At 39.3% G+C, this 22,522-nt stretch overlaps 1 protein-coding gene across 1 annotated transcript in view; it reads left to right on the forward strand.

Moving 5' to 3' along the window:
• Positions 1–13,736, forward strand: part of INPP1 (inositol polyphosphate-1-phosphatase) — a 34,139-nt gene extending 20,403 nt beyond the window's left edge. The window contains exons 2-6 of the mRNA XM_082467239.1: positions 705–972; positions 3,527–3,587; positions 6,249–6,449; positions 8,490–8,664; positions 10,367–13,736. Of these exons, the coding sequence (XP_082323365.1) occupies positions 769–972; positions 3,527–3,587; positions 6,249–6,449; positions 8,490–8,664; positions 10,367–10,934 (1,209 nt within the window). The 5' untranslated portion in view covers positions 705–768 and the 3' untranslated portion in view covers positions 10,935–13,736. The remainder of the gene's footprint in view (positions 1–704; positions 973–3,526; positions 3,588–6,248; positions 6,450–8,489; positions 8,665–10,366) is intronic.
• The last annotated feature ends 8,786 nt before the right edge of the window (positions 13,737–22,522 follow it).

Below are 22,522 nucleotides of genomic sequence, written 5' to 3' on the forward strand. Positions count from 1 at the left end.
GTGGTAGCATGCCTCTTAGAAGCCAGAACTTTTCAAGTCCCAACAAGTTGCATGTTTGAATTCACTTTATTATTTAAACTTGCTAGAAGAGCAGCACAGCTGGTGGGACTTTTTTAATAGAAAAAAAAAGGTGATTGGGGTTGGGAGATCACCTGGATTGCTAGCCCAAGTGTGACCTCAGAGTCCTGCAGGACACAAAGATGCTTGCTGGTGTGGTGCTTGGTACTTTAGAAAGTTGCCCCCAAACTGATGGGATAAACGGGCTTTCACTTCTTCCTTCTCCCCCCAAAGGGTGAAAGAAAGAGCACTGCTTTAATAATGTTGTTGCTAAGCTTGTGAGCTCATTCGAGGGTCATTACGTGAACTTGGCTTTTCCTTTCATTTAACATTGTGCTCGTGTATCCACCTGCCTATTGGTCTAGGGTTTTGTAAATATAATGTAGATTCTCATTCAAATTCTTTCTTTCACTGAGAATTCAGTTCTTTGCATAATGCATTTGAGACTATAAATCTTTTGATCTTTAAAAATAAGTTTCAAATTTTAGATGATATCTAGTCTTCCACCCGGAGGATGCGACTGTGATCTATAGTAGCTGTTCAGCCATGCTGACCGGTTGACTGCCAGATTGGTTGTTAGCAGTGCCGAGGCATCCTGACATCACTCTCTGAACTGCTTTCTCTTTCACATTCTTGTACTTTTCCAGCTGACGGCCCAGAGGGTGGGTGCCGATTCCACCAGACGCTGCAACTGAAAAGCCAGGTTCAGAAATGTCAGGTATCCTCCGGGAGCTGCTCTGTGTCTCTGAGAAAGCTGCCAACATTGCCCGGGCGTGCAGGCAGCAGGAAGCCCTCTTCCAGCTGCTGATAGAAGAAAAGAAAGAGGGAGAAAAGAACAAGAAGTTTGCAGTTGATTTCAAGACCCTGGCTGATGTACTGGTACAGGAAGTTATAAAACAGAATATGGAGAACAAGGTAAGAAAGCTCCCAGCCAATGTAATTGCAGAATATTTGCCCCTGTGGTTTTTTCCCTCTATAGAATAACATCCCTTCTCCTCGCCACCCCTGCCCCTCCTCGTCCCCCCTACGCCCATTACTAACACCTTGGATTCTAATAAACAACTTGGGTTTTTCCCCTTGTTTTGACTACAATATACTAAAATGTGTGCTGCAGAAAAAAATTTTAAATACGGAAAGATAAGAATCCTCTTAATCCTACCACTAGAGAAAACCACAGCTGTTTTGCTAAATATTGTTAGAATATTTTCCTTCTGTGTGTGTACATGGCACATACAACTTATTTCAAAAGAAATGAGAACATACTGTTTTATAACTTTTTTTTTAACTTGATATATTAAGTCCCACCTTTTGACATAATCATTTATCTAATGGTTGCCTCAGTTATGGGCTCATAGAGTCCTGGAGACTTAAAGTGTCCCTTTATTTGAGTAGGAAAACATTGTTTATAACTAACAATGATTGTAATTCTAGGTCTTTTATTCATAAGTAGTAATAACAAATAATAACATTAGCAGACACTTATAAATGCTTACTGTGAGCCAGGTACTGTTCTAAGGGCTTTAAATATATTAATTTAATCGTAACAATTTTATAAGGTAAGAACAATTATTTCATTGTAATGGATGAGAAAAGGGAGACACAGAGAGGTTAAATAACTTTCCTAAGGTTACACAGCAAGTGAATGGCACGGCTGGTTTTTGAACACAGGCTGACCGAGTCTGTGTTCTTTGCAATACTATATTGCCTTTTATATGGTAATCTAATAATTTCTTTTCTTTTAGGTTTGGGAGGATAGAATTTTATGTCGGAAAGCCCTACAAAATATTAGAATCGTTTCTATGAAATTCTCAAAATATTAGGAATCATTTAGAATCATTTAAGTGAATTCTTGACCACAGGCAGGAAGAGAGAATAAATGACCCCTTGAAATTTCTACAAACTGTACTTTTTCATGTCCTATAATATCTGGCTCCAATAAACTAAAAAGGAAGCAAATTTATTTTTGTTACTGATCAAGAGCTGGGTGGAAGGGATGGTTGAACAACTGGATTAGAAATGTATCAACATTAAGTTCTGTGGGCTAATATTTGCCCCAGAGCATTATAACAAGTTCAGGCAGTTGTTCATTCATGAAGTATATGCCAGGACTTATGAACACATAAATGATATTCACTTTTGGCTTGTATAAAATAGTTTCATGACTCTCCTATACTGTAGCCTCAGAAAGGGTTTCTTGGCAGGCTGGGAGACTGGAGCTTCAGCCCTGGATGAATTGATGAATCGGCTCAGTGCCAGCCCGTGTTGATTTGCATTGTTCTTTTTTTTTTTTTAATTATTTTATTTCTTTATTTTTGGCTGCGTTGGGTCTTCATTGCTGTGCACGGGCTTTCTCTAGTTGCAGTGATTGGGGGCTACTCTTCATTGTGGTGCGTGGGCTTCTCATTGCAGTGGCTTCTCTTGTTGCGGAGCACGGGCTCTAGGCTCGCGGGCTTCAGTTGTGGCACATGGGCTCTAGAGCGCAGGCTCAGTAGTTGTGGCACATGGGCTTCGTTGCTCCGAGGCATGTGGGATCTTCCCGGACCAGGGCTCGAACCCATGTCCCCTGCACTGGCAGGCGGATTCTTAACCACTGCACCACCAGGGAAGTCCCGACTTGAATTGTTCTTTAAAAGAGTTAAAAATAACAAGTAGTTGTGGGCACTATTAAAGCTACTGGCCATCTGTGAATAACTGAGCTCAAATATTTGAAGCATTTCCTTGCTTTTATTGCCTGAGAACTGTACTCATATCATAATTCAGCACATATTTTGAGAGAAATTATCTTTACTGCAGAGAAAATCAGAAGCAAAATGTGTCTGAAAGCTTCCTGGTCATACAGAGATGAGAGAAAATTCCTATTTAGCTTTTTTTCTTTTTTTAAAAAATCCTATATTGGCACATAAATTGTTGGCAAATAAAATATTTCCCCTTTTTTGCTATATCACCTTCCTAGCCTGGTGGCTAATGATACCTCCAGCAGGTACAGAAAACACACCTGACAATGAAAACAAAATCAAATGTTATCCTCTGATACCTTCTATCCAATCTCAAGTAATCATCTCAGGTACTTGGTCAATAACATTAACTTGTATAAGCTACTTAGGTACTGTTTAGGAGCAACAGTTAAAACATCTCCTTTGTAAACATTCTAGCTCTATGGCCCTTAACTAGAAGGATGAAGTTTCCAGAAGTACTTCTGCAGACTCAACAATACATAAGGAAACCAGACTTCTACCATGATTTGGACTTTCTAAAGGGGCAAAGGAGCAGGAAAATATTAGAAAACTAAGTACTGAACCAAGCTGACTTCACTTTTTATACTTGGATTGATTTCTGGAATTGTAAATTTCAGATCTAATTGTGCTATTTAATTTGAAGTATAAAATGAAAATCTGTTCAGAATTGGACATAAATGTGGGATTTTTTTTTTCTTTATTGTTGTATTTTTGTCATACTCTGAATCATTCAGTTTCCAGGCTTGGGAAAAAAAATTTTTGGAGAAGAATCCAATGAGTTTACAAATGATTTGGGTAAGTATAAAAATCTTAACGTATTTTTATAACTTAATTATCATGTGGTATTTTTATTTTCAACTTACATCATGAAGTAAATGGATGTTTGGAGGCCTTTCATGTAAATAACATATTTGAATGTTAAGCTTCATTCAGTACTTCAGAATATCATGCCATTTAAGATAGGGAGATGTGGCATTTTAGGATTATTTAGCAAGTCCACATGTATTATTCTAGATATAAATCTGTAGCATTTGAATAATGTATGATTTAACCTTTGGGAAAGTTGCATGGCCCTTTGGGAATCTGATGGAAGTTATAGATACCCCCAGAAAGACGCACATCTACACAGTTTTGCAGGCAATTTCAGGTCCAAGTAAACCCATTTGTGGAGACCTCCTAGGGAGTCCATAGACCTTGGCTGAGAATGTAGAGGAGGCCCTGTCCCTGAAATCACCTCATGACTTCTCTGGTCTCAGAACCTCTGTAAAGGGAGTTGGACAACCAAAAAGGTTCCTTTTACTACCAAGTTTTAACTCTTATTTAATTAGTTTCCTGTGGACCAAATTCTCCTTTGATGGACCACCAGTTCCCTTGTGATAGAGAGGAAAATATCAAAATCGCTGATCCTTTTTAGAGAAACAAATTGTTTTTAGTTTGTCTGGGTTTTTGTTTGTTTAATGGTAGAAGATTAAAGTAGTGAACTTTAAACACTGATCATGTGACAAATAGTTAAACATCTAGAGGCATGTTTACAAAGAAAACTAATTTCTGGATTAACTCTGGAGAAAAATTTGTCTCCTTCATGGGCAGTGTATTAAAATGCACTTAATTCTATGACACTCAGTAAGAAGAAAGAAAAATCTCATTTAAACTTAAGATTAAAAAAAACACCTGTACAGGAATAAAGACACAGTTGTAGAGAATGGACTTGAGGACATGGAGAGGGGGAAGGGTAAGCTGGGATGAAGTGAGAGAGTAGCATGGACATATATACACTACCAAGTGTAAAATAGATAGCTAGTGGGAAGCAGCTGCATAGCACAGGGAGATCAGCTCGGTGCTTTGTGACCACCTAGAGGGGTGGGATAGGGAGAGTGGGAGGAAGACGCAAGAAGGAGGGGATTTGGGGCTATATGTATACATATAGCTGATTCACTTTGTTATACAGCAGAAACTAACACGATCTTGTAAAGCAATTATACTCCAATAAAGGTGTTAAAAAAAAACACCTGTGACTAACCCGTAAGAAATCCTACACTTAAAATCCTGTTTGACTACTTCATAAACAGTTATTTTAATATTTCATTTACGTATCTAGAATTATAGGGGCAAAAAGGCATTCCACGTACATTTTCCTTAGAACTGAAGGAGAGAATGGGTTTAGCAGAGAACCATGGCAAAGGGGAGGGGCTGGTGGATGAGGTGAGGTGAGACAGTGGAAGTTCAAAGGAAGGAGTTTGGATTTTCCTTTCAGCACGATCGGAATTCAGTGGCAAATTTTAAGCAAAGGAGTAATGTGATATGATTTGCTCCCTTGAATGATCCCATGACTTTTACTGAGTCTAGTGTAGGTGCTCAGCAAGTGGCAGTGATTAGCATTATTATTCCCCAACTTTTACAATCTCATTTAATTGAATTGAACTACATGTAATTGTTTCTTGCTGTTTCAGAATCATCATTGTAATAGACTCACACTGTGCTTCCCAAACTCTAAGGATCACATGAATCACCTGGGGATCTTGTTAGAACTCAGTAGGTCTGGGATGGGGACTGCAGTTCTGAATTTCTAACAAGTTCTCAGGTGATGCAAATGCTGCTGTTCTTGGAATGGCTAGGTTAGTTAGGAGTATTTGTCTATATACCACAAAATCTCCAAAGTGCCATGTTTTCTTAATTTTTAAAAAATTTATATTCTGCATTGCTGTGACTTTCTGTTGCTATTAACTTGCCTGTTTTTGCCAGCCTCTTTTCTTACTTTTGCGGGGGCCGGAAACCAGATTAAGCAAGTCTAAGAAGTGTCTTTAAAGTGATGGTAAAGCACCTGGATTCGGTAACTTGGGATTTCAATCGCAGAAGCAGCTTTGCTTACATCCTGATTTCCAGTGGTTTCACAGAGAGCTATTCTATGTATGTCATTTAGAGTCCTACCGCTTTACCACATTTAAAGATTAATGTACTTCATCTTATGTTACTTTACTGAGCATAAACAATTTAGGGAGGTAGAAGCCCTTCTTTGTACTGATAAGAACTCCATTCTTTTCAATAACATATTCAAATGTGAATAGGGTGACCCACAGTATACTAAAAGTCAAAAGGCAAAAAATATAAAGATTGATTATCAAGGACTCAGGGTTCTTAACTGGTCCATGAGCTCCCTTAAACTAGATACAAAAAACTGTGTGCCCATGTGGACATTTTTCTGGAGAGTAGTAGGTCCTTTGACACCTGGAATTCCTTCCTCGCTGTTAGGTGCATGACTGACCACTGAGCAGCTATGACTTTATGAAGGCCACTGGGTGATTCTGGCAATCAGCCAGGTTAGGAAACACTGGTATGGATATATTGCCCTCACCTAGTCTGAGGTGCCCTCACAGCTTTTGTTTCTTCCCACCCCTCTGTTGTTCTTTCTCCCCTGAAACTTGAGATGTAATGGTCTTTAGTTTGTCTTTACTCTAGGGGAAAAGATTATCATCAGACTGTGTCCAACAGAGGAAGAAACAGTAGATCTTCTCAACAAAGTCCTTAATGGTAACAAGTTGGCATCTGAAGCATTAGCCAAGGTTGTACATCAGGACGTTGTCTTTAGTGACCCAGCTCTGGATGCAATAGAGATCAACATTCCACAGGACACTTTGGGAGTTTGGGTGGATCCTATAGGTAAGTAGAGAGAGTGTTTGCTTCTGTTTATTTGCTTTCATTAGTAATCCTTTTTTTTTTTGGCGGGGGGTTAGAAAAATAAAAATTGAGGGTATGGTTTAACTCTCCTAGGAGTTTTAAAATTTTTGCATTTTTAAAATGATAAATGACTTTCACGGCCGTGGCCCGGGATCAATCCCTGGTCAGGGAACTGAGATCCCACAAGCTGTGCGGTGCAGCCAAAAAAAAAGATAAACAAAGAGCTGAGATGTGTGTTATATACATGTATCTATAACATGTGTGTGTGTGTACACACTTATACGCACACACACACAGGCACATATACAAAGCTGAATTAACTCATTTTTGAAAGACCTCAGGGGCCAGACTGCTAAATATGAGAGAAGAATGAAGTGATAGCAGCTATAACTAATTGAGCACACATGCCATTTTAAGAACATTCAGCACCAGCAGATTATTGCCATCTGGGAATACTGTCCAGCTCATCAGATTTTTTTAAAAAAATCAAAATCCAGGTTTTTATGTGAAATCTCACAATTTAACCACTGGCTACTAATTCAGTTAAACAAGCAAACAATCAAAACCACTGTACAGGCCAAGCAAAACACAGCTGAATGTGACTCTTAGCAGTCAGTTTGTGAGTCTTGTGTAAACCTCACCATTAATTTTGTGGTCATGATTATGGTAGAACCATAATCTATAGCTCATTGTTTAAAAAGTGTAGGCCTCTCTCAGTGATGCTATTAATATAATGACCTAGGTATTAATCTTCGGAAGTCCCCCTTTTTCCCCCAACCTTCCTGGCATATTCTACCCAGTACAACTGCAAACAATCATGCTGAACAGGCAAACTCCCCCCACCCTCCCCATCCTACATTAATAATGATAGAAATGCCTTTAGTTATCAGAGAATTAGAGAATATTCAGCCTATGGATTGTATATGCAAGCTAAGAATGTTTTCCAGAATCTTTTATTGCTTGAAGGTAAATCAGCCTCAGTTAAGGTTTTTGAGGAACAGAAACCTTGTTTTCTTATTCTATCCTGAATTGATTCTGTTAGCTAGCTCTCTGGATCTTGTGCCTGGCACAGCCTTAACTGGGCATTAACTCATTAAATGTTGGCAGTCAGCTGCTGGCATGTACAGTCTTTTAAGAAGAAACTTAGCTACTTGGCTTCTTTTTCTCAGGAGTACCATCAATTTCTTCCTCTTGTACTACCATCATTGTCTCCTTCCTTCGAATTTGAGGGACAAAAACAAACAAACAAAAAGGTAATTCCACCCCTGACAGATTCCTGGAAGGAGGCTTTCCCATCCACCTTGGACTTGTCCTCTGATTATTAAGAGCTCTAAGGAATCCCCTTGGTTATCCTGAGCTATTAGCTTTTAAATGATTTTGACATGTGATGGATATTTGAGTGCTTGTTATTCGCAAGGTGCTATGCTAGCTGCCATAGGAACTATAGACATGCCCTTTCTCTCCAAGAGTTTCTATATAGTTGGGAAAATGAAACACAAGCAGCTTAAAAGTGAAATACAAGAGGTCAAAAAATAATTCAATATAAGTGGCACCCAAAGGTAAAAACTGATTGGTTACTATCTTAGTCAGTTTGGGCTGCTATCTAGGTAGCTTTTAAACAACAGAAATTTATTTCTCACAGTTCCAGAGGCTAGGAAGTCCAATATCAAGGTGCCAGCATGATTAGGTGAGGTCCTTCTTCCTGATTCATAATTGGTACCTTTTCACTGTGTCCTCACATTCTGGAAGAGACTAAAGATCTCTCTGGAGCCTCTTTTGTAAGACACTAATTCCATTCACGAGGGTTCCACACTGAGGACTTAAGTACCTTCCAAAGGCCCCACTTACTAATACCATCAACTTTTTGGGGGTAAGAATTCTGGGGGGACATAAACATTCAGACCATAGCAGTTACCAAATTAGAAGAGAGAAACGATATAGTACAGGGTTTGTAGATATATTCATCATCGTCTTCTAAATAATCATTTCAAATAATCCTAACAAATTTGCTTCATTTTTCAGATTCAACTTATCAGTATATAAAAGGTTCTGCTGACATTAAATCCAACCAAGGAATCTTCCCCAGTGGACTTCAGTGTGTCACTATTTTAATTGGTGTCTATGACATACAGACAGGGGTGCCCCTGATGGGAGTCATCAACCAACCTTTTGTATCACAAGACCTAAACACCCTCAGGTAAAAGATGAAAATTTCTGGTATATTATGGTTTTTAGAATTTACAACCTCAGCTTTGCTTATTGTCAAGATGATCTCTCCGCGTGACATTCCCATGACTCGGTAGATTTGGTATTCCTACTAAAAATCTGCATGTTTGAATTAAGGTTCTTTTTATTCTCGGCCCTGGGTCTTGCAGCAAAATGTGACAACGATCTAATGAAAAGCTGAGTAGGTACGGCCAGGGTTAGGACCTGGCTCTGGGGTGCTCTTCCGGTAGAACTGCCAGCATCACTTCCTCTAATGCCTCCTCCCTCCTCAGGCTCCCCTGGACTCCTGTGCAGGGCACAGATGCTCCGATCCATGGCCCATTCTTGCGGCGCTCCAGGGCATGGCAGAGGCCAAGAAGAAGCAGCTTTTCTCCTGTGATTTCAGTTTTTTATTGAAATAGATAATATTTTTTTCCACTTGTATAGAACTGCATATTTTTATTTATAAATTTATTTGTTTTTTATTATTATTGTTTTTTGGCTGCATTGGGTCTTCGTTGCTGCGCGCGGGCTTTCTCTGGTTGCAGTGAGTGGGCTTCGCATCGCGGTGGCGTCTCTTGTTGCGGAGCATGGGCTCTAGGCGCGCGGGCTCTAGGCACGCAGGCTTCGGTAGTTGCAGCACGCAGGCTCAGTAGTTGTGGCACGTGGGCTCAGTAGTTGTGGCTTGCAGGCTCTAGAGCGCAGGCTCAGTAGTTGTGGCGCACAGGCTTAGTTGCTCCGCGGCATGTGGGATCTTCCCGGACCAGGGCTTGAACCCGTGTCCTCTGCATTGACAGGTGGATTCTTAACCACTGCGCCACCAGGGAAGTCCTAGAACTACATATTTATATTAAACTTTGACTTGCTTCAAGCAACTGAGAATTGTTTGTTCTTTAATAGTCATAAACTACGCCTATGGAATTTTGATAGTTTTCTTCTAACCCTGCCTTCTTCCAAACTGAAAGTGTTTGTTGTCTTTAAAGGGTCGTTAAGAAGTTAAAAATAAGTGGGACTGGATGCTGGCATAATCATGACCTAGAAATGATTGACAAAGTAGTTAGTAGCACAGATCCTAGAGTGAGACTTCCTGGGTTTGAATGCAGATTCTACCACTGATTTACATTCTTACACTTACATTCTCTAAGCCTCAGTTTCCATCTCTGTAAATAAACTATCCAGCATATATAGTAAGTTAAACATTGAGAAATGATAGGTGCTATTTTTGTTGTTGCCAAAAATAATGAGTCCATCTTTCTTGATGTTAAAACCAAAGTGGAGCTAGTGAATTAGAGAATGAAAAGGCGTTCCCAACTGAAGAAAAACTTAAGGATTGTGAAAGATTTGCAGATTGAAAAGATTATTTATCTGTTCATCTTTCCCCCCATTAAACTTTAAATGCCAAAAGTGGCAGTGAAACTTTGCTCTGTTCCTGGAGGCCAGAAATCCCACAAATATTTTAGCATTGTCCTAGATGGGTGTGATAATACAGAAAAACTGAAAGCATTCCTAACCTGCAACAGCACAGGGAGTAACTTTTAGAAATGAATTAGCTACTTGGTATCCATTTCTAGGCTTAAGGACCTTGAGACCCATTATGTTATATATTTTTCATATCATCAAGTTGGGAAGCCATATGAGCAATGAAAAACGAATGGGATAACCTACGGCCACAAACTGAATGTTCTCTTCCACAGGTGGAAAGGACATTGCTACTGGGGCCTTTCTTACATGGGGACCAATATCCATTCATTTCTGCCTCCCGTCTCGACAAGAAACAGCAGTGAAACGCAGAGCCAAGTGACCCCAAACCCCAGCTCTGAGGCGGAATGCTCCCACCCGTTCTCAGCTGTCATTAGTACAAGTGAAAAGGAGACCGTCAAGGCCGCACTGTCACGTGTGTGTGGAGAGCGCATATTCCGGGCAGCTGGGGCTGGTTACAAGAGCCTCTGTGTTGTCCTCGGCCTTGTTGACATTTACATCTTCTCAGAAGACACCACGTTCAAGTGGGACTCTTGTGCTGCTCACGCCATCCTCAGGGCCATGGGTGGGGGAATGGTGGACTTAAAAGAGTGCTTGGAAAGAAACCCCAACTCGGGACTTGACTTGCCACAGTTGGTGTACCACGTGGGAAACAGAGGCGCTGCTGGAGTGGACCAGTGGGCCAACAAGGGAGGACTGATCGCTTACAGATCAAAGAAGCAGCTGGAGGCATTCCTGAGCCGCCTCCTCCGACACCTGGCCCCTGTGGAAGCACATACATAGACGAGCTCCATCCTCAGGGACTCGAAACCCACCTTCCTCTTCTGAGGAGCATTTTTCCATTATGTGTTCATAACGTTAATGTCAATAAATGACTGATATTCATGCCGCAGTTAAATGTGCGAGATTCTTAATAGTGGATTTTGTACTGTTTATGTTGCTTGAAACACGTCAATAAAATATTGAAGACAGGAAAAATTCCTGCTCAATTAGTAAACCTCTTCTAAACATCTAAGGGATAAGTTAATGTCACTGAAGTATTAGGGAGAGCAAAGAGGGGGTTGAGCTTAGTTTTGTTTCCCTTCTGGAGGAAAAATCTGCAGCTTTAGCCTTTGGCAAAACATTTAGAACTGTGAATTTAGCCATGTTCATGTACTTTCAACAGTATTATGTTTCTTACAAGAATTAAAGCCTGGAGCACTGTGGGCTCCTTCCTACTCACATACCCTCTCATACTCACACATTCTAATATTCTCTCTCAAATTCATAATCTCATGTGCCCTCTCATTCTAATTCTCTCTAATTCTGTCTCTAATTCTCTCTAATACTCTCACATACACACTCATTTCTGTTGGTAAGACAGAAGGGGATAGGGTAAAGAGGTTTCTGTAATTTTTGCATATTTACTGCACTTCAAAAACCAGAGGTAGAGTCCTTGGACTACTAGAATCCCATGTTTGAAGGTCCTCTGAGGTGGGTGGGACCATTTTTCCCATCCTGTTTAGCAGCCCTGGTGAGGAGGTAGCGCCACCATCTGGAGGGATTAAACTCTCACCTCTGACTTCTTTCAGCCTTGAGCCCTCTGGGGGCCAAAGGATATGTTCTGGAGCATTCTGTTTTTCTACAATTACAAACAAATGAAGTAAATCAAACTCTTTTTAATAGTATTTCATTGCACACAGCAGATTCAATGACTTATTTAGTGACAGGGTTATAATTTTTAAAGTCTGCACATGCTTTGTGATTGTGGGTCCTCAAGCAGTTTATTCTTACCACTAACAGTCTAATTTTAAAGGTTGACTTTTAAGTCAAAGTGAGTTCATTCTTCACAAAACACATTAAAAACCAAAACCCAGAAACTAGTCCTGCTGCCTGATAGTCATCAGAATGGAGAAATAGAATATGGTTCAAGAAAAAGCATTTGTTGTCCACATAAACATTTTTAGAATGTAACTGATCAGTAACATGCAGTGAGAAGTCATCTTCAATGTGATCTGAACAAGAAGTTTGTCAATTTATTGCGGGGAAGATTGGATAGAACAGAGAATCCAATATATTCTGTGAACATCTATTATACACATCCATTGTCAATCTTTGCCGGAAAGCTAAGGCCCTTCCTTAAGCATGTGTGTGCTGATTGGTCTGCATTGTTTTTCTTGCATAAACCACACCCATGGGAGTATGATCTCTGTTTCTGATTCCTTTAGAGGGAGAATTATTAAATATTTGCCATGTAATCTGAGAACATAATCATTCTGGATTTAAATTTTTTCTCTCCATTTTTACAATTGTCTCATACTCAGTAAATTTTTAAGACTCGTCATTATTTTGTGAAGTCTTCAATTCTCTGTTTTAAAACATTTTACATTGTATTTAATCTATTATTAAAAGTAAAATCGGAATATACAGTTTTGGAAAGAAGCCAACCACTCCAAGTAAACATACACCTCAGTTGATGGGAATGGGAGTTGGGGATTGTGATGGAGGGGTGTTCCAGAGAGTAGCCTGTTGGTCATGAAGATCAAGTGTCTTGTGCATCAGCCAGTGTGTTTTGCAGGAGACTGGCAGAGAGGTGAATCTGCCAGGTCGCTTAGATGGAAGGTGATAAAAAGAGAGCTCCCCCTGCACATCAATAAGAGCAGTCTCTGGGAAGCCAAGTCAACGTTGGTTCCTCTCTTGCTCCTGCAATCCACATCCAATCACTCAGGAAGCCAGAGTGATCCTTTTCCAACATCTATCAGATCATGTCTCTGTTCAAAACCCTCCAGTAGTTTTTCTTTTTTTTTAACATCTTTATTGGAGTAAAACTGCTTTACAATGGTGTGTTAGTTTCTGCTGTATAACAAAGTGAATCAGCTATACATAAACATATATCCCCATATCTCCTCCCTCTTGCATCTCCCTCCCACCCTCCCTATCCCACCCCTCTAGGTGGACACAAAGCACCGAGCTGATCTCCCTTTGCTTTGTGGCTGCTTCCCACTAGCTATCTATTTTACATTTGGTAGTGTATATATGTCCATGTCACTCTCTCACTTCATCCCAGCTTACCCTTCCCCCTCTCCATGTCCTCAAGTCCATTATCTACGTCTGCATCTTTATTCCTGTCCTGCCCCTAGGTTCTTCAGAACCATTTTCTTTCTTTTTTAGATTCCATATATATGTGTTAGCATACGGTATTTGTTTTTCTCTTTCTGACTTACTTCACTCTGTATGACAGTCTCTAGGTCCATCCACCTCACTACAAATAACTCAATTTCGTTTCTTTTTATGGCTGAGTAATATTCCATTGTATATATGTGCCACATCTTCTTTACCAATTCATCTGTCGTTGGACACTTAGGTTGCTTCTATGTCCTGGCTACTGTAAATAGCGTTGCAGTGAACATTGTGGTACATGTCTCTTTTTGAGTTATGGTTTTCTCAGGGTATATGCCCAGTAGTGGGATTGCTGGGTCATACGGTAGTTCTATTTTTAGTTTTTAAAGGAACCTCCTCCAGTGGTTTTTCAACTCTCTCAGGGTAAAAGCCAAAGTCCTTGCACAGCCTATGTGAGATAATAGAAAAAAAATAAAAATAAATAAATATATATATATGGGTCTGGCGCAGAGCTCCTAAAACCCTTGTAATCTCCTAAGTGATAAGAGCACTAGGAGCATATTTTGTTCTAATAGGTAGCCTCCTGGATGGCTCCTGGGTGCGGACGTCACCAGAAAGACCAAGCCGTAATCAGGAGCTTGGAATTTTCAGCCCTGATTCCCCTACCTCCCTGCCCCCAACTTTTCTAGAGAGGCTAGAGGGACTGGAAATGCAGTTAATAATTGATCATGCCTACGTGAGGAAGCCTCCATAAAATCCCAGTAGTGTGAGGTTTGGAGAGCTTCCAGGTGGGTGAGCACATCCACCTACTAGGAGGGTGGTGCACCACAACTCCATGGGGACAGAAGCTCCTGAGCTCAGTACCCTCCCAGACCTTGCCCTATGTATCTCGTCATCTGGCTGTTCTCTTGTATCCTTTATCATATCCTTTAATAAACTGGTAAACTATGAGCTTCCCTGAGTTCGTGAGCCACTCTAGCAAATTAATCAAACCTGAAAAGGGGCTTGTGGGAACCTCTGATTTATAGTCGACTGGTCAGAGCACTGGTGACAACCTGACCTGTGACTGGCATCTGCAGTGGGGCAGCAGTCTTGTGGGACTGAGCCACTAACCCAGGTAGACAGTGTCAGAATTGAGTTTCTAGGTCCTATCTATGTTACTAATTTACATTTTGTTTTCTTTCTCATATTTCCCATGTTATAACTGCTGATTTATTCCTTCTCTCATGCAGTCATATGGTACTGTATCTTCACTGATTTAAAATCTGTTAAAAATAACATGACTATGGAAAAAATCTGATCCACCATTTTGTTTCAATAGTCCAAAGTGAACCACAAATGAAACTTGACACATACCTTACTACCAAGGAAAGAGTAAGAATTGGTATTAGGGAAAGAGCATGGGTTTTGGATTAACACACCTGGGTTTAATGCCACCTACAATGTGATCTTAAGTTAGGTACTAAGCCATGTAACCTCTTTGAATCCCAGTTTCTTCATCTGGTAAATGATTTATGTCATCTCTCAGGACTACTGTAAGAAGGAAGTGAAATAGTGTGTGTAAAACGTCCCTTACATAGTAGATGCTCAATGAAACATAGCTACTAATACTTTTATTTTTCATGTATAACGTAGTCAACCTAAACATTATCAGGGAACAAAACCATGACAAAATAAGTTAAAAGAGAGACTTCACTTTATTCAGTCAGTCATTCAGACAATTTGTTAATAGGCTTAATTCTTTTACTGTAATATAATAACATAATATCATGTAACAGCTAACATATACTGAGCACGGTACTCCAAGCACTGTGTTAGACACTTACTTGCATTAATTCATTTAATGAGCAAAATTTGTGTATTCCCAGCTGCCATGGCATAACACTGTCTTTTCCTCCTGACTAGATGTTTTGCTTGCATTTAAAAAATCTAAATTAATTAATAAAATAATTTTTCAAGATCTGCTTTTTAAAACATTTTCTACAGATTCCTTTTACCTGATACTCTGTATGCCAGCCACGTGCTTCCACTTACCGCCACCTTAATCTCAATCCAACTGTTCCTAAGGATTGGCACGCATGGTGAGTAGGGTCCTAACGATAATTTTCTTTTAATGCCCTTTGTATGTTGCCAGTCTTTTGCCCTGGCTTCTGACCCACTAGTTATAGGCTCCCTGCATGAGATTTTGACATACCAAGGGATAAGTATTCTGTAAAGGGCTTTCTGCTATGTTATAATGATGGGAGTATAAAAAAACAGAACTTTGCACCTGTGTGTAAAGTCCATAAGATAGACCTGTCTGGAAGAAGCGCAGCCAGAATAACTTTGCAGTAATACTTTGTATCAGTAGCATTAGGTTTAACCGTGAGTGGCAAAATGCCAAAATAACAATGGCTTAAATAAGATAAAAGCTGAAAGGAGGCTCGAAAAGCTAAAAAGTCCAGAGCTGAAAGGAGGCTCGACCCCGAAGTCCTCAAGGAGTCACACTCCCTCCATCTCGCTGCTCCCCCAGCCCCAGACCATGGCCCTTCTTCTCAGGTCTAAGACAACAGGATCTGCATTTTAGGCAGCAAGATAGAGAAGACAAAGAAGAAGGGAAGGATAGGTGATTTTTCACATCACTGACCAGAACCTAGTCACATGACTACACATATAGTCTCCATTTTGGGCAACCGTGTACGCAGCTGAAGAACAGGCATTTTATCACCCTGGAAGATGGGAAACAGGTATTAGAGGTTATCTAGCAATCTCTATCGCCCAGTCCAAATGAGCTGTCCAGGCTTTTGCCTTCATCTGACCTCTGATCACACATCTCTCGTTCTATTTACTAAGGTCTCATGACATTTATAGCCAGATTTTTCCAACCCTTAGCTACACTCACTTATCTACTTATGATGTACTTATCCACATCATCCCCCAAAGAATGAAAGGTGCCATAAATACATGCATTCATCAAGATGATAAAGAAAGGGAACTTCCTGCCAGTAAAAGCACGGATGAAAATATGAGACAAACATAAACACAGTTATTCTTATCTCAAGACCTGTGAGAAATCTCTGGGATTCTTGATCCTGGCACTTTGCCTAGAAGCCTACTGCCCCCTCTTATCAGACCACACCTTCTGCCTCTGTTGAGTGCTCAGCATGCAGACAAGCTTTGTCAAGTCTCTGCTTTCAACTTTCAATACATTGCTTAGCCATCCACTGAAAGAGTCTGCTCAGCCCAGTACACAGCAGCTGCTCGTAACCCCTCGTCCTGCATCCACAGCCCAGAGCGTGTTACTGTCACCAGCCTTAAACACAGCTACCGCACAAAAACAGCCCTGCCCACTCCACACATTTGCACACATCTGCTGTTTTCCCAAAAGGGGGAAAAAGCAAACAAAATTTTCCAACAGTTTCCTTCTTGTCCCCCAGTTTTGTTTTTGTTTTTATTTTTATTTTTTCTGTAAGTGCTAAATGCAAAGACAGAGTAGAAACAGTAAGTTATAACCTTTCACATCCATAGTTAACACTCTAATTGTACCTGGCTTGGTACTTAGGTTGTAACACACGTTCATAAAGCAAGCCTAAAGAACTGTGAATGTCCCCTCCATGGCAGGGGACTCAATTAAAGCCTGGTATGTACACAAAAAGATCTTTGAAACTCGACCAGGGGAAATAGCTGTTTTTAGCATTGACATCTTTCTTAAAATGTTTTATATGCTTATAATTTCTATTTGATGATCAGTCTAGCCAAAATTCTGACTCTGTACAAAATGCCTGCAATTCTAAATATGATCTTTCTTTTCTAAGCTGTATTTTCAATGCTCCTGATCCTGAAGGAGCCATGATCATATAGGATTAAGAGCTTTCTCTCTTTACCTATGAAAAAGAGAAAGAGAAAAGAACCATTCTTAGGCTGGCTTCATGAGCTTGTGACTTCTGCAGGTGCGGAAGGCTTCTCACTCAGAAGGGCACCATGCTTGGTTCTGCTATTGCCATCTTGAAATTCTCAAAAATTTTATCTTGGAACTTGTAAGTTAAGTTGAAAGGACAGTGAAGCACACGTGTGAACAGAGGTGCGATGTACAACATGTACTCACCCTCTTTCCCTGCAGCGCCGTTCCATTCACATAGTGTTCACAGTGCCCGGTGAGCACAGAATTCCTATGGACTCATGATGTATGGGGGTTCAGTGAGACTTAAAGCAAGCACAAGGTAAGTGTATTACAGTTATGACTAATTGGGAGGGGGATGACAGCCCCCAAGAACCAGGATTTGCTTGGAATGCCAAAAGATGACAATGGCATTCTAAGAAACATAAAGGTCCAATGAAATCTATCATACCCTTTCCTATTTGTGTTTGTTTGGTTTTTTTCCTGTATAATTACAGCAAATCGCATAGGCTGAAAAGGATGGCATGGAAAGAAAGGGAAAGATAGGGCCACCCATAGTTCCTTCTCTTCCTGTCCTTCCTTGCCAGAAAGCTGAAGGTAGAGAGGATTGGCAGGATGTGTGCATGTCGAGAAGTGAAATATAAGTGTTAGCAATACCGTATGCTAACACTTATATATGGAATCTTAAGAAAAAAAATTGTTCTGATGAACCTAGGAGCAGGATAGGAATAAAGACGCAGACGTAGAGAATGGACTTGAGGACATGGGGAGGGGGAAGGGTAAGCTGGGACGAAGTGAGAGAGTAGCATGGACATATATACACTGCCAAATGTAAAGTAGATAGCTAGTGGGAAGCAGCTGCATAGCACAGGGAGATCAGCTCGGTGCTTTGCGACCACCTAGAGGGGTGGGATAGGGAGGGTGGGAGGGAGACGCAAGAGGGAGGGGATTTGGGGATATATGTATACATATAGCTGATTCACTTTGTTATACAGCAGAAACTAACACGATCTTGTAAAGCAATTATACTCCAATAAAGGTGTTAAAAAAAAACACCTGTGACTAACCCGTAAGAAATCCTACACTTAAAATCCTGTTTGACTACTTCATAAACAGTTATTTTAATATTTCATTTATGTATCTAGAATTGTAGGGGCAAAAAGGCATTCCACGTACATTTTCCTTAGAACTGAAGGAGAGAATGTGTTTAGCAGAGAACCATGGCAAAAGTTGTAAACCATGGCGAACACTGTAAAGCAATTATACTCCAATAAAGATGTTTAAAAAAAAACCCAGTTGAGTTACCTTTGTGCACTCTTTCCACTCTTCTGGTAAGAATAAGATATGTATCTGTGAATGAGCTATAAAAAATGAATTGTGTAATTTGGTGATTCCACATATGAGTTAAATACTCTTATACTTACACTGAAACCTGGCATTGTGCAATATAAATATGAATGGTAAAATTCACAGTAATAATTTAAATTAAAAAAATTTCTTTACCCAGAATGACATTAAATAGCAAGTAAACAATATCACAACAGGTCGAGAGAGAGAGATGGTAGAAGGAAGGAACATCTTTTTACTTTAGTATCTTTAATGGAAGCCTTTCTCCTGTTTTCTGTAAAGGGGACTACATATTTTCATCTTGCCCAGGTGCTACCAACTATGTAGCCAGCCCTGAATTGGTCCCATTTCTACTCCTAACATCACTGTCTTTTGTTCTCTCTGAATTTTTGTCATGTTTGCTGGTCAAGGTCAAACCCAGCCCACTGGTGAACTAGGTCTACCCCCATCTGGGAGTTGAAGGGTCTTTCCAGTTATTTGGAAACTGAGGTGATAAGAAAACCAGAGTGTGTTTTACGTACATTTCTCACCTGGTAAGTAAGCTGGCCTTTTATGCTATAACATTCTAAGCACATTTCAGCATATTCGAACATTTGCTGTAAACTTCTCAACACCGTCCACCAGGTGTCTCTAGCAGATTTGCGCAGGCACATAGGTAACAGTGAAGGAAAATTGTAGCAAAGTTCTTGTCTTTGCTAACCATTTCCAGTGGGTCGCCTTTAAGCTACATCATCATGTTTTAAATATGCCATTTTTCTTAGACAACTCATTCCTTTTACTGTGTTTTAAATTATCTCCTCATTACATGCTTCTTAAAGAACTAGAAAATACGAAAAAGTAAAAAGAAGCATAAAACAACGTCCAGACAAGACTACTGTTGACATCTTAGTCAACTTTCCTAGAGTTGTTTTCCTTCTGTGCATAAAAGAATGAAAACATGAGCCACAGAGTGGGAGAGATATTTGTAATATATATCAAGCAAAGGACCTGTATCCCAAGGATATAAAGGACTCCTATAAATCAGCAAGAAAAAGACAGAAAACCCAATTTAAAAAATGGCCACAAGACCCTTTACAAAAGAGAGTATTTAAATGGCCAATAAGCATATGAAAAACTGTAAACATAACTAATCATCAGGAAAATGCTTTACAACATCATAGAGCCACTACACGCACCAGAATAACTAAAACTTAATAATCAGTGTTAAGTATTAGTGAGAATTTGGAACAACTAAATCTCTTACATATACTCATTGGTGGGAGTATAATTTGTATGACTACTTTAGAAAATATTTGGCAATATTTAATAAAGCTAAACGTATACTTATTCTATGACCCTTTTCTAGGTATATACCCAACAGAAATGCATGCAAATATACATCAAAAGACGTGTGCAAGAATATCCATATCAACAGTATTCATAATAGCCAAGACCTGAAAACTCAGCAAATGCTCAACTACAGTAGAATGAGTAAATATTTTATGGTACAAAGAAATGGAATGAAACGACTGTATTAATCTCACATACATAATGTTGAATGAAAGAAGCAACACCCAAAAAGTATATACTCTATGATAACATTTATATAATATTCAAAACCAAGCAGAACTCATGGAATGTGCCATCAAGATCCCCCTTCAGGAATGGTCTTCTTAGGAAGTGCCTCAGCTGAAGAGGGCTGCCTGGCCTGAGATTATATCTCTAACTGTTGGGCTGGGTATAAAGGCCCTCACCCCAATTTGGGAAAACCCTGAAGAGCTATGCCAGCTTCAGAGCTCTCTGTAGAGTTAGCTGAAGACTTTGTTGAGATTGCAATTTAGCCCAACTTCTACTTCTGCCCAATCATGTTTCTTTCCCTCGCCTCCTTTTCCTCTCTACCCGCCCCCCACCCCTTTTCTTCTCTTCCCTCCCACAAGTATTGGTCCCAACTTATGGATATCTCAGAGTCTGCTTCCCTGGGAACCTAATCTTCGAAAAGAGGGTAATAGCTACCTTTGGGAATGTCCTGCATTAGCATAATCCTGCATAAACTGTCCAAACTTATGCTGTTCAAGGGTCAACTGCGACATACACTCTTGAAATATGCTGTAAATATATTTTCTTCTCTGTTGAGACTGCCAGATTCTTAATATCATGGCCTGTTCTTTCTATGATCTGTATCATTCCATTTCAATAAGGACTTTACCAGAACTTTGAGTGCCTAATAAATATTATTTGAATAATTGCTAAATTATTGATCTTTAATTACTTACATATCATCAATGATAAAAATAATAACCTGGTATTTAAGGATGTAAACGTCATCCCTATTTTATTTTGGCAATATTAATTTACTAGAGACTCAACTTTGAATCTAGTTGAGTGAAGATAGATAGAATTATGGTTCATTTTACATTCTCTGTGTGCCGTGTAATAACATTTTAAAAATAGGTTACATAGAAGAATATTGATATTACAAACAAATTTTCAACAATACCAACACACAGAAAAAGCACAGGGCTTTTGGCTTTAAAGGGAAACATTTACTGCATACTATTTTAAAAGCAAGAAGAAGATGAAAACACTTGAGATGTACAGATTACATGCAATTACAAAAATTTTTAGCTAAAGAGGCCTTAAAGATAACCAATTCTCAGTTCATTAATTTTATAAAAGAGACTCTCATATCTAGAAAGTTTCAGTAATCTACACAGAGTGAGGGAACTCAGTGCCCTCAGGACTCAGGGTCCCACAGTAAACAGTTGTGATGTTTATAATAATAAACAGTGTTTGGTTTTAAATAATCAAAAATATTTTAATTGTTTCATACTTTTATTTCGAGATATATTTAAAAATACCATACGGCAAAAGTTTTAAATTCTATTTGTACAAGTTGCTGAGCACACAAATATTTGCTTTCTTGTTTATTTAACTTAAATCTATAATTACAAATATGTTGTTTTACCTACACAGCTCTCCTGAATTAAATGAGTCTATCATCATATAGAAAAATATTCAGTATAAAAAATATCCAGTATTTACATTTTGTGTAAATCAACTCATTAGTAAATTCCCAGACAACAAAATGGTAAGATGGATCCTGCCATGGCTTGTGGAGGGCAGAACACTGAATGAAGTGGAAACCAAGGCATTACACTGAATCAAGGGGAAATGATGACACTTTGGATACCACAATGATAGCTTCTCCAGAAAGGCATAATGACCATAAATACATTTCAGTTGATTCCCAAGATAACACTTTAAAAAGGATACAGAAGAATTAGAAAATATTCAGAGGAAGTGACCAGGATAGTGAAGACTTTCTTGTCTAAATGGAGTCATTTTTTTCCCCATCCTACATTGCTGGTATTTTAAGTGATATTTGGGAAATACTGAATTCTGTATATTAATTTTGTACCTTGTCATATTACATAAACCTATTATTAATTCTAATAATTCTTCAGTTTGATTCTCCCAAATTTTCCAGGTATACAATCAAATGGTATAAACATTATGATTTTATTTCTTCCTTTCTAACATGTATAACCAACCTTTTATTTTCTTATTGCATTGATTAGAAGTTCTGGAAGAATGCTTCAGCAAGCATGTGGAAGATGGGTGTAAGTAGGTGTACTTTTCGGGCTCCTTAACATGCATGGGTTATCCTTAGTAATGAGAGTTTATTATAAAAATAAACAGTAACTTTACATAGCAAGGGAGGGAAATTTACTAATTTGCTATACAATATCTTGCGTCCTTTGGTAGCATCCAATATGGGGCACTCCTACTAGGCAGAGTTTTAAGGCAAGAATACTCTGAGTTACTGACTGCCTTTCAGTCTAGTACTGCAGAGTTGTGTTTGGCTTATGAATAAGATGTGGTCCAGGAGCGAAGGGGTGATTTTACTCACTGAAACAGAACATGAGCTGCAACCTCCATGCCTCCCCAGCTTTGCTGAGTGATAATTGACATACAATAAGCTGCACATATTTAAAGTGTATAATTCGATAAGTTTTTATAAACTACTCTTGAAACGATCATGACAATCAAGGTAATAAACATATCCATC

This window comes from Balaenoptera physalus (assembly GCF_965194825.1).
Source record: "Balaenoptera physalus genome assembly, chromosome: 6".
Lineage (NCBI taxonomy): Eukaryota > Metazoa > Chordata > Mammalia > Artiodactyla > Balaenopteridae > Balaenoptera > Balaenoptera physalus.